Source organism: Rhinoraja longicauda, chromosome 19 (genome assembly GCF_053455715.1).
Source record: "Rhinoraja longicauda isolate Sanriku21f chromosome 19, sRhiLon1.1, whole genome shotgun sequence".
Taxonomy (NCBI): Eukaryota; Metazoa; Chordata; class Chondrichthyes; order Rajiformes; family Arhynchobatidae; genus Rhinoraja; species Rhinoraja longicauda.
In genome coordinates this window covers 11,358,127-11,370,641 of record NC_135971.1, presented here as the reverse complement: position 1 = coordinate 11,370,641, position 12,515 = coordinate 11,358,127, and the positions used below count along the sequence as shown (strand labels likewise).

Genomic DNA, 12,515 nt, shown 5'->3' with positions numbered 1-12,515 from the left:
CCCCCACCGTCACCCCCTCCTACCCCCACCTTCGCATCCACCCACTCGCTGCACCCCCATTCTCACTGTCCCCCTCCCCCCACCCACCCCCACCCCCACCCTCCCCCCCACTCTCCCCTCTTCCCCACCCCAAACTCTTCCCTGACACCAACTGTCCCCTTCCCCCACTCTCTCTCCCCCCCACCACTATCCCCCTTCCCCCGCAGTCCCCCTCCCCAGTCCCACTCTCCCTCCCACCCTCACTCTCTGCTCCTCCCAACCTCCCCCACTACCCCCTCTTCCCTGACCCCCAATGTCCCCCTTCCCCACCACCCCCACTCTCTCTTCCCCACCACCACCCCTCCTCCCCCACTGTCCCCCTCCCCAGTCCCACTCTCCCTCCCACCCCTACTCTCTGCTCCTCCCCTCCCCCCATTCTCTCCTCCCCCAGCCCCACTCTCACTCTCCCCTATCCCCCCTCTCTCCTCCACCCCTCCTCCCCCATCTCCCGCTCCTCTCCTCTCCCCACCCTCAGCCCCTCCTACCCCCACCCCTCCCCTCCACACACTCGCCCCACCCCCATTCTCACTGTCCCCCTCCACCCTACCCCCACTGTCCCCTCCACCCTACCCCCACTGTCCCCTCTTCCCCACCCCACTGTCCCCTTCCCCCACCCCACTCTCTTTCCACAACCACTACCCCCTTCCCCCCACACCCCCTCTCTCCCCCCAGCATCCCCCTCCTGCCACATAGAGACAGACAGACAGACAGACAGACAGACAGACAGACAGACAGACAGACAGACAGACAGACAGACAGACAGATAGATAGATAGATAGATAGATAGATAGATAGATAGATAGATAGATAGATAGATAGATAGATAGATAGATAGATAGATAGATAGATAGATAGATAGATAGATAGATAGTCCCCCCCACCCACATCAGTCTGAAGAAGGGTCTCGACTCGAAACGTCACCCATTCTTTCTCTCCTGAAATGCTGCCTGACCTGCTGAGTTACTCCAGGACTTTGTGAATAAATACCTTAGATTTGTACCAGCATCTGCAGTTATTTTCTTACGACAGACAGACAGATAAACTGCCCTGGCCTGTCTTACCAACTTGCATCACCTTTAACCGAGTCAAATAAATCAGCCGTTAATCCGCCCATTGGCCCAGTTCATGGAAATCTTGCTCCATCCCAGATGAATGGATTCACTCTCCAAAACGTCACCATAGAAACGGCGAAACGTAGAAAATAATTGCACGAGTCGGCCATTCGGCCTTTTGACGAATCTCTGACGATGTGAAGCAGCAACTCTACCGCTACCACCCCTTAATCTTTTGAGCATTGTTTTTGAGTTGTCCTTTCTACAAATTGGCGACTGCATTTCCTACACCTTCAACAGTGGCAGGTTTTCATTGACTTGAGAGGTGGTGGTTGAGAAGAACCCGTGAACCACTTGCCCCGTGGTTGACAGCGGGGGAACCCCCCACCCCACCCTTGTTGGCGCCGCAGGTGCATATGTCCAATTACTTAAAAGTGGTCGCCATGATTGTGGCCCTCGGGTCCTATGTCAGACGATCCTCTGAGACCGGGTGGAAGTCTCGTTCTATCTTGATCCCGGGCTGTGAACGGAGATGCGGGCGGCGGGTTCCACTGCCCAACAGGTGCAACGTCTCCTCAGTTACACCTCCTTAGCGCTGGTCCCTGTCCTTTTCTGTCCTGCCTTACACAATCCCAGGGCAATCTCCGCTTTCATCTATATTCAGGCCGCTTTAATGTCTAAGTGACCCCTCCCTCGAGTGATTAGTTGGAAGTGGCCAGGACACCTTCACACTGAACACTTGCAGCCAAATAAGGTCATTGCCGGAGACGGCAGCGCGCGCAGTGGAAAACACTGAACCAGGAAGAGGCGGAGTTACAATGGCTGCGAAAGACCAGGTCGAGAGTTGGACCGAGGAGGCAGTTTGTCCCATCTGCCTGGATTTCTTCACCGATCCGGTGTCACTGGAGTGTGGCCACTACTTCTGCCGCTCCTGTATCACACAGAGTTGGGACAGGGAGGAGAGAAACTCCTGCCCGGAATGTAGGGAGGAGTTTGAAGACCGCACCCTCAGGGTTAGTCGGGCCTTGGCGAGACTGGCTGAGAAAGCTCGAACACTGAGCCTGAATCGGACAGAGAAGGAAAGTAAACCTCACTGCGAGAAACATCAGGAAGAGCTGAAGCTCTTTTGTGAAACGGACAAGAAGCTGATCTGTGTGATTTGTGCAGCTGGGCGGGAACACAAGTCTCACAGCTTCATGCCGGTAGATGAAGCTGTTGAAATCTACAAGGTAAAAGCAAATCGTTTTTGATCACATCATTGTGTAATCTATTCTTTAATGTCTGACATGTTTATTCTCTGATCTGAAACCCAACCCCTGGATCAGGTGAAATCTTCCGCATCTCTCGCAGAAAAGAAATCAGAGATCGAGAAAATTGAGCAGAAACAAAAACGGAGCATTTCAGGAGTTCAGGTGAGGATTTGTCTTATCGATTTAAGGTTTTATGTGTAGATTTAATCCCTGTGTGGCGTGTAATAAGTGGGCACCTGCATGGAGCTCAGTGGTCGTGGGCCCGAACTATTGGGAAAGGTTGGGCAGGCAAGGACTTTACTAATGGGAGCGCAGGAGTCTGAATAAAGATTTATTGCACGTGTATAATATCATGAAACGAAATGTTCGGGAGAATACTCCGTCTTTTATCCTGAGTAGGGCGTGGAGAGTGCGAGGGCATGGGTTTAAGGTGAGAGGGAACAGTTAATAGAACATTAAGGGCAACTTTGGTAATGGGTATATGGAACGAGTTGCCAGAGGAGATAGTTGAGTCAGGTACCATAACAATAGATAATAGGTGCAGGAGTAGGTCATTCGGCCATTCGAGCCAGCACCGCCATTCAATGTGATCATGGCTGATCATTCTCAATCAGTACCCCGTTCCTGCCTTCTCCCCATACCCCCTGACTCCGCTATCCTTAAGAGCTCTATCTAGCTCTCTCTTGAATACATTCACAGAATTGGCCTCCATTGCCTTCTGAGGCAGAGGATTCCACAGATTCACAACTCTCTGACTGACTGATTCATAACTCTCTGACTGGACGGTGGCGCAGCGGTAGAGTTGCTGCCTTACAGCGAATGCAGCGCCGGAGACTCAGGTTCGATCCTGACTACGGGCGCCATCTGTACAGAGTTTGACATCTTGTTGTACATCCCCTTTTCCTAACTTGACACCATTCAGATAATAATCTGCCTTCCTAATCTTATCACCAAAGTGGATAACCTCACACTTATCCACATTAAACTGCATCTGCCATGCATCCGCCCACTCACACAACCTGTCCAAGTCACCCTGCAACCTCAGAGCATCTTCCTCACAGTTCACACTGCCACCCAGCTGTGTATCATCTGCAAATTTGCTAATGGTACTTTTAATCCCTTCATCCAAGTCATTGATGTATATTGTAAATAGCTGCGGTCCCAGCACCGAGCCTTGCGGTACCCCACTAGTCACTGCCTGCCATTCTGAAAGGGACCCATTTATCCCCATTCTTTGCTTTCTGTCTGTCAACCAATTTTCTATCCATGTCAGTACCCTACCTCCAATACCATGTGCTCTAATTTTGCCCACCAATCTCCTATGTGGGACCTTGTCGAAGGCTTTCTGAAAGTCGAGGTATACCACATCCACCGGCTCTCCCCTGTCAATTTTCCTCGTTACATCCTCAAAAGATTCCAGTAGATTAGTCAAGCATGATTTCCCCTTCGTAAATCCTGCTTACTCGGAACAAGGGGTCACAGTTTAAGGATAAGGGGGAAGTCTTTTAGGACCGAGATGAGAAAGTTTTTTTTCACACAGAGTGGTGAATCTGTGGAATTCTCTGCCACAGAAAGTAGTTGAGGCCAGTTCATTGGTTATATTTAAGAGGGAGTTAGATCTGGCCCTTGTGGCTAAAGGGATCAGGGGGTATGGAGAGAAGGCAGGTACGGGATACTAAGTTGGATGATCACCCATGATCATATTGAATGGCGGTGCAGGCTCGAAGGGCCGAATGGCCTACTTCTGCACCTATTTTCTATGTTTCTATGATCCTGTTACTGCTATCCAAATGCTCTGCAATTTTGTCTTTTATAATTGACTCCAGCATCTTCCCCACCACTGATGTCAGACTAACTGGTCTATAATTTCCCTTTTTCTCTCTCCCTCATTTCTTAAAAAGTGGGATAACATTAGCTACCCTCCAATCGACAGGAACTGACCCTGAATCTATAGAACATTGGAAAATGATCACCAATGCATCCACAATTTCTAGAGTCACCTCCTTAAGTACCCTGGGATGCAGACCATCAGGCCCTGGGGATTTATCAGCCTTCAGTCTCATCAGCCTACCCAAAAGTTTTTCCTGCCTAATGTGGATTTCCTCCAGTTCCTCCGTCATCCTAGAATCTCTGGCCACTAGAACATCTGGGAGATTGTTTGTATCCTCCTTAGTGAAGACAGATTCAATGTACCGGTTCAACTCGTCTGCCATTTCCTTGTTCCCCACAATAAATTCCCCTGCTTCTGTCTTCAAGGAACCCACATTTGCCTTGACTATTTTTTTCCTATCCTCCTTTATATTATTGGCTAGTTTACCCTCGTACCTCATCTTTTCTCCCCGTATTACCTTTTTAGTTATCTTCTGTTGCTCTTTAAAAGAGTACCAATCCTCTGGCTTCCCACTCTTCTTTGCTATGTTATACTTCTCTTTTATTTTTATGCTGTCCTTGAGTTCCCTTGTCAACCACGGGTGCCTCTTACTCCCGTTTAGAATCTTTCCTCCTCTTTGGGATAAATTGATCCTGCAACGTCTGCTTTATTCCCAGGAATACTTGCCATTGCTGTTCCACCGTCTTCCCTGCTAGGGCCTCCTTCCAGTCAATTTTGGCCCGCTCCTGCCACATGCCTATGTAATCCCCATTGCTATACTGTAATACTGACACTTCCGATTTTCCCTTCTCCCTCTCAATTTGTAGAGTAAAACTTATCATATTGTGGTCACTGCCTCCTAATGGCTCTTTTAATTAGAGTCCCCTTATCAGATCAGGTTCATTACACATCACTAAATCCAGAATTGCCTTCTCCATGGTAGGCTCCAGTACAAGCTGTTCTAAGAATCCATCTCGGAAGCACTCCACAAACTCTCTTTCCTGGGGTCCATTACCAACCTGAATTTCCCAGTCTACCTGCATGTTGAAATCTCCCATAACCGGAGCATTACATTTACGACATGCCAATTTTAGCTCCTTATTCCACTTGCACCCTATGTCGAGGCTACTCTTTGGGGGCCTGTAGATGACTCCCATTAGGGTCTTTTTACCCTTGCAATTCCTCATTTCTATCCATACTGATTCTACATCTCCTGATTCTATGTCACCCCTTGCGAGGGAGAGAATATCATTCCTCACCAACAGAGCGACCCCACCCCCTCTGCCCACCTGTCTGTCTTTTCTATATGTTGTGTACCCCTGAATATTCAGTTCCCAGCGCTGTTTCTCTTGTAGCCATGTCTCAGTGATTCCCACAACATCATACTTGCCAATGTCCAACTGAGCCTCAAGCTCATCCACTTTATTTTTTGTTATGAGCTTTTCTGACTGACTACTCGCGTCCTCTTGGCGCTCTTTTTAAACTGCCTTTTCACACTGCAATTACCACTTACTTTGCTCTCAGCCAACGGTCGTCCTTGCCCTGCACCCTACCTTTTCTGACTGACAGACAACTCGCGTCCTCTTGGCGCTCTACTGACTACAGTTAAAAAGTCTTTGAACAAATTCTTAGGAGAACTATTTTAGAACTATCTGGTCCAAATGCGGACTGTAGGAAATAGCGCAGATGGGGCGTCTTGGTCTGTATCTAACACCCCTTGCTGTATGACTCTGTCTGTCATTCCAAGAGGTGCTGCTGTCTGCCAGTTCTGGTGACCTGGTTCTGTCCAGTGAGGGTTAATGGACACACGGAATGGAACAGGTTGCAGGGAATTGTACTGGGAAAATGGGAATGATGTGCTTGCACATTACTTTCACAAAATATTTCAGAATTATCAAGACGAGCTCTGGAATTGCCGTACATTAGGGAAATGAAAGCTACGGATTAAATACAAGTAAATGGAGTTAGTGTAGATACGTACAGAGCCCAGCATGGACATGTTGGGCCGAAGAGCCTATTTCTGCACTGCAGGACTTGACATTGACTAGCCAAATGTCACCTGCCATGCCATGTGGAAACACAGCAGAGTAACACAATATATTGATTCTCATCTTTCATCTGACAGAAAGAGTCACACAACCTTCAGTCACAGATCACATCCCAGTTTGCTGAACTGCACCAGATTCTCACTGAGAAAGAGCAGCGCTTACTGGGAGAGATCCGGGAGGAAGAGAAGAAGCTTGTAAAAACAATGGACAAAAATCTTCAAGAGATTCAAGAGAATTTAAAGTCCATTCAGGAGGAACTCTCAAAGCTACAGGAACAGATAGATCACAAGGACGACGTGATATTTCTGAAGGTGAGGGGGTTACACTACAGTTTGGTGGTGAAAGTGCACAGTCACAAAATAGTGGGTTACATTTCTGAAATAAATGCTGCATTTTCCAGTAATTCAGAACTGGGTCAATGTTCCGTCTGTTCCAACTACTCACCACATCCGCGAACATTGCCCCAAATTCCAGGAATCCTCATGTATTCATCCCACTTCAACTTAAATTTATCTGCAATATTGTCTTCAGGCCGTCCTGTGAGTTCCACGTTCTCTTTGCTGCATTTCTAATGGAATTTGTTAAAACGTCATCTTACATTTCAGCTTTGACTTTTATTCCCCCCAAAAGTAGTGATAATATTTCCATCCCCCACCCATTTAAATCCGACGCTGATCCTAAAATATTTCATCCCATTTTCTCTGACATCTTCTCCAGGTAAAATCCCACGACCTGCTCGGTCTTACTCATAAGTTGCATGATCGCGCCCATTTTCATCGACATTCCTAATGCTTTGCCCAGTGTTCGATGTCTTTACCATAATATCCACTTTCTGTCTGTGTGGCACAGGCAAAGAGTTGGGAAATGGGAATTATCAGTGGTTTTTTTTGTAGCAATTTGGCGAAATACCCACTGTCGGGATCATGACGATCCATCTCAGTCTATTGACATTTGTGTTTTATTTATTTCAGGAGGTAGCTGGTCGCAAGACGAGGTAGGACATGCTTTTGACAGAAACAATGTATGTTTTCAAAGAACAGTTCAAATGCTCAGTTTATAACCAGCTGTTAAATATTTGCAGGTTTAGTGATGAAGCTAAACCAATGTTGGTGGCAGATGAAGCATTGATGATTGAAACGTTTGATCGCACTTTTTTCTACAACATGGCATTGAGAGAAACATCTGATATCATCAAGCGAGGTAAAACTGATACCTCTTATCAACTCTTTGTGTGAAGAAAACTGTGTCCTCCAGAATTGATATCCCCGCATGAAAATAATGTTTCGATGATCCAGCCGAGAACTTGTTGCAAACTTTGACAGACTTCCTCGCAACCCATAACATTTCCCATTCTCCACAAACGTACTATACACACCTCCTACATTCACACCCAAGCCACGAAAACATAAAATAAACAGCAAAGGTTGCAGCACCGATCTGTGATACACACCACCAGTCACAGACCTCCAGGCAGAAAAATCATCCTTCTACCGCTACCTTCCACCTCCAACCACCAAGCCAATTATGGGTCCATTTTACCAACTCGTCTTGGATCTCACCTGCCTTCGCTTTCTGGAACAGCCTTACATGCGGAACAAATTTCAAGTCCCTCAGTGAAGTTCATATATTTGTTCACAACGAGATCAGAGTGTTCTTGGTTGCACAGATGCATCAAATCCACCCTCCAATAAATAAAGCAAGTAACCGGTAGGAGATTGCCTCGCCCGTCCAGTCCACTCCCATTCAGTGTGATCATGGCAACTCCACCCCACATCTCTACCTCCTCTTTAACCACCTCCAATTACCCCTCACACCAGTCTCCTCAAAGGTGTCTGTTGTCCACCCGATGTGGTTGTAGGTGAAACCCCAGGCAGGGTAGCAGTTGTCCGCCCGCCTGTGCCTGAGGCCGAGCGGCCTCTCCCCCGGTCCTGGGGCCGCGCTGCCCGAGTCTCCCCCGACCCCCGGGGACTCTCTGATTCTCTGTTTCTCCCCCCAGTCTCCGTCTCCCTGGATGTGGAAACAGCGCATCCGGAGCTCGAGGTGTCTGAGGATCGGAAGAGGGTGAGATGGACCCGGACCCGGAGGAGTCTCCCTGACACCGGGAAGAGGTTTACAGGCAGTGAGTGTGTGCTGGGATCGGAGGGATTCACATCGGGGAGACATTACTGGGAGGTGGAGGTGGCGGGGAGTCCGGGCTGGTGTCTGGGAGTCGCCGCAGAGTCTGTGGATAGGAAGAGAGAGGACGAGCTAACCCCGGAGACTGGAGTCTGGAGCATCTGGCGGCGGGATGACGAGTTTGAAGCAGATACAGACCCTCCATCCCGTCTCCCCACCCCTCCCATCCCCGGGAGGGTGGGAGTTTATCTCAGTTACGAGTCCGGAACAGTTTCATTTTACGACGCGGACACCAAGTCCCATCTCCACAGCTTCACTGGGAATAAATTCACGGAGAAACTTTATCCTTTCTTCTGGACTTGGGAGGAAGACCACTGGCTGAGAATCTGCTCCGGTTCTGCACCGGGTGTGTAAAAGGGTCGGGTCCTGGGACCGGCGCCAGGTGCGGGGCTCAGGGGCTGTGGGGCAGGAACCCGGTGGACAACAGGTCGGCGCTAGTGAACCTCCGCTGCACGCTCTCAATAGCAAGAATGTCCTTCCTCCTTCCTCAAATTTGGAGACCAAAACTGCACACAGTACTCTAGGTGCGGTCTCACTAGGGCCCTGTACAATTGTAGAAGGACCTCTTTGCTCCTATACTCAACTCCTCTTGCATAAAGGCCAACATGCCATTAGCTTTCTCCACTTCCTGCTGTACCTGCATGCTAACTTTAAGTGACTGATGAACAAGAACACACAGAACTCTTTTTTGTACTTCCCCATTTCCTAACTTGACACCATTCAGATAATAATCTGCCTCCCTGTTCATACCACCATAGTGGATAACCTCACATTTATCCACATTAAACTGCATCTGCCATGCATCTGCCCACTCACACAACCTGTCCAAGTCACTCTGCACCTCATAGCATCCTTCTCACAGTTCACACTGCCACCCAGCTTTGTGTCATCCGCAAGTTTGCTAATGTTACTTTTAATCCCTTCATCTAAGTCATTAATGTATATTGTGCTCGAATCTTGCCCACTAATCTCCTATGTGGGATCTTATCAAAGGCTTTCTGAAAGTCCAGGTACACTACATCCACTGGCTCTCCCTTGTCAATTGTCCTCGTTACATCCTCAAAAAATTCCAGATTACTCAAGCATGATTTCCCCTTCGTAAATCCATGTTGACTCCGAACGATCCTGTTACTGCTATCCAAATGTTTTTCAGATATGGTACTGATGACAAATGATGATCAACCTGAGTTATTAACTCTGTTTCTCTCTCTACAGACGCTAACCGTCCAGCTGAGTATTTCTCGGATTTTATTTTTGATTTTCAGCATCTCCCTATTCCTTCTCTCCAGAGATGCTGCCTGACCTGCCGAGTTACTCTGGCACTTTGTGTCTATCCGTCCAAACCGTTCCTGTCTGTGTGTTTGCCCGAATTTCTTTTCATTATTGTCCATTTGGGAATGCTTGTGCCTCTGATGGATATTAGGGTGCCGTCTGTACGGAGTAGGTGTGTTCTCGCCGTGACCTGCGTGGGTTTTCACCGGATGCTCAGGTTTCCATCCACTCTCCAAAGACGTGCAGGTTGTAGGTTAATTGGCTTCGGTAAAATAGTAAATTGTCCCTACTGTGTGTGGGATAGTTCTGGTATGCGGGGATCGGTGGTCGGTGCGGATTCGGTGGGCCGAAGGGCCTGTTTCTGTGCTATAAAGTGGGAGATAATAAAGAGGACGAAGGTTGGACTTTTTTGCCTTCCATCACAGTGAGGAATGTGGGGAATCCACTGTGGTGGATGTTTATGTTAACTTCTATGTAATTCTGTGTCTTGTTGTTTTTCTTTTGTCTGGCTATATGGTAATTCGCATATCACTGTACCTTAATTGGTACATGTGACAATAAAAGACCTTTGACTCTAAAACTTACTGAAGCTTACTTGGAGAATTTAATGCTTTTAAACTAGCTCTTGTTCACACCTTATCTTTTTTTCTGATTATTGTATAATCAAGATCTGTGATGCCATCTGCCAGCCTGATTCTCTCCTCACTTACACCTCAATCATCCCCTCTAACATCTTCAGACTTTAAACTCAAAGCTTGTCACCGACTGATTGCTGAAGGCAGACACAAAAGCTGGAGTAACTCAGCGGGACAGGCAGCATCTCTGGAGAGAAGGAATGGGTGACGTTTCGGGTCGAGACCCTTCTTCATACTCAATCTTCGGTTTAAACCAGCATCTGCAGTTCCTTCCAACGCACGGGTCGAATCTGATCGTTTGAAGATGGGTCTTGACACGAAACGTCACCCATTCCTTCTCTCTGGAGATGCTGTTTGTCCCGCTGAGTTACTCCAGCATTTTGTGTCTGTCTTCGGTTTAAACCAGCACCTGCAGTTGCTTCCTACACATAGCGACTGATTACTGTTCACTTCAGCTTTGATGGCAACCGGTATTATGGAAGCAAGACCCCATGGCGCTGATGGCGGCGGCAACCCGAGACCCGCTGTTGCCGCGGCTTCTCATCCCCCTCCACCACCCTCTCCCCCTCATCCCCCTCCCTCTCCGCCGGGCCTGCAGCGGCGGCCCCGACCCAGACCGGCAGCGGCTCCACAAGGAGCGGCGGCGGCTGCGGAGAGAGGCGGCCTTGGAGGCCCGGAGTGGAGGAGTAGAGAGAAATGGAGGGGTGAGGGAGAGGAGGAGAGAGAAATGGAGGGTGAGGGAGAGGAGAAGGGAGAAATGGAGGGGTGAGGGAGAGGAGGCGAGGGAGTGGAGGAGAGAAAAATGGAGGGGTGAGGAGGAGAGGAAGTGGACAATGCGAGGGAGAGGAGGGGTGAGGGGAAGGAGAGGAATGAGGGAGAGGTGGAGAGGAAGAGGGTGACGAGGGAAAGGAGGAGGAGAGGTGAAGGAGAGCAAGAAGGGGAGGAGGAGGTGACGTGAAGGAGAGGAAGGGGGTGAGGAGGAGGTGCAGGGAGAGTGAGAGGAGGGTGAAAGGGAGAGGAGGAAAGGGAGAGGAGGAGATGGAGAGGAGGAGGGGTGAAGGAGAGGAAGAGGATGGGTGAGGGGGCGGAGGAGAAAGAGGAGGAGGGGTGATTCGGAGGTGTCCTCTTTGTTCAGGAAACGGGGCTTCAACTCCACTGCACGTTGTTGTCCAGCCTCACTTGCCCCCTCTGGCAGCTTGTTCCAGACACCCACGACCTTCTGTGTGAAAATGTTGTTCCTCAGGTTCCCGATTAAATCTTGCACCTCTCACCACAAACCTGTGTCCTCTAGTTCTCGATTCCACTGCTCCGGGTAACAGACTGTGCATTCACCCTGTCTATTCACCTCTTGATCTTATGCACTTCAGCCTCCTGCGCTCCAATGAATAAATCCTTCCCTGCCCAACCTCTCCCTTTCGCTCTGACCCTCAAATCCTGGCACCATCTTCGTGAATCCACTCTGCAGTTGTTTCCAACATATTATCCTGCCTTACACTGTCCCAAGAGCTACTCTCCGCTTCCGTCTATATTCAATGCAGTTTAATGTGTAACTGACCCCTCCATGTGTTAGAGAGCGGGGGAACCCTCCATAGTTTCCGCGGGTGGATTTGTCTCCTTCCTTTAAAATGGTCGTAACGATGGTGACCCTCGGGTTCTCTGGCCGGCGCTCCTCTTCCCAGAGGAAGGCAGACATTGATGGTGAATCTTACCAGCGCCTTCAGTGCACCTGCACAACCTTTGGCCGTCTGAGAAGACTGTTTGAAGATCAGGACACAATTCGCAAGTCCTCAATCATTTTGTCACACACCTCCTGTCTTCTCATCTCTGGCCTTTGTCCAACCGTCTGCCTATCAACGGCAAAACCCGCCTCTCGCAGTGTAATCAGTGTTTTGGGGGAACAGTATGTGTGATGATGCCATTAAAATGCAGAAGAAATCTCATCTATCAATTCACAGATTTTAGTTATTTTTCTTTTTAAATGTTTCTGCAAGTTTCTGCTACTAAAATGACGGGACTGTCATATGTTGAAAGACTGGAGCGACTGGCTTGTATACACTGGAATTTAGAAGGATGAGAGGAGATCTTATCGAAACGTATAAGATTATTAAGGGGTTGGACACGTTAAAGGCAGGAAACATGTTCCAAATGTTGGGGGAGTCCAGAACACGGGGCCA

At 48.7% G+C, this 12,515-nt stretch overlaps 2 protein-coding genes across 2 annotated transcripts in view; both read left to right on the top strand.

Annotated features, from left to right (window-relative positions):
- LOC144602836 (uncharacterized) overlaps positions 1 to 12,515 on the top strand; it is a 43,424-nt gene that overhangs the window by 24,063 nt on the left and 6,846 nt on the right. The window lies entirely within an intron of this gene.
- On the top strand, positions 1,910 to 10,236 carry LOC144603122 (nuclear factor 7, brain-like). Its single transcript, XM_078416271.1, has 6 exons — positions 1,910 to 2,320; positions 2,417 to 2,503; positions 6,337 to 6,570; positions 7,231 to 7,253; positions 7,341 to 7,459; positions 8,256 to 10,236. The coding sequence occupies exons 1-6, from the start codon at positions 1,910 to 1,912 to the stop codon at positions 8,786 to 8,788; spliced, it is 1,407 nt and encodes a 468-aa protein (XP_078272397.1). The 3' UTR covers positions 8,789 to 10,236.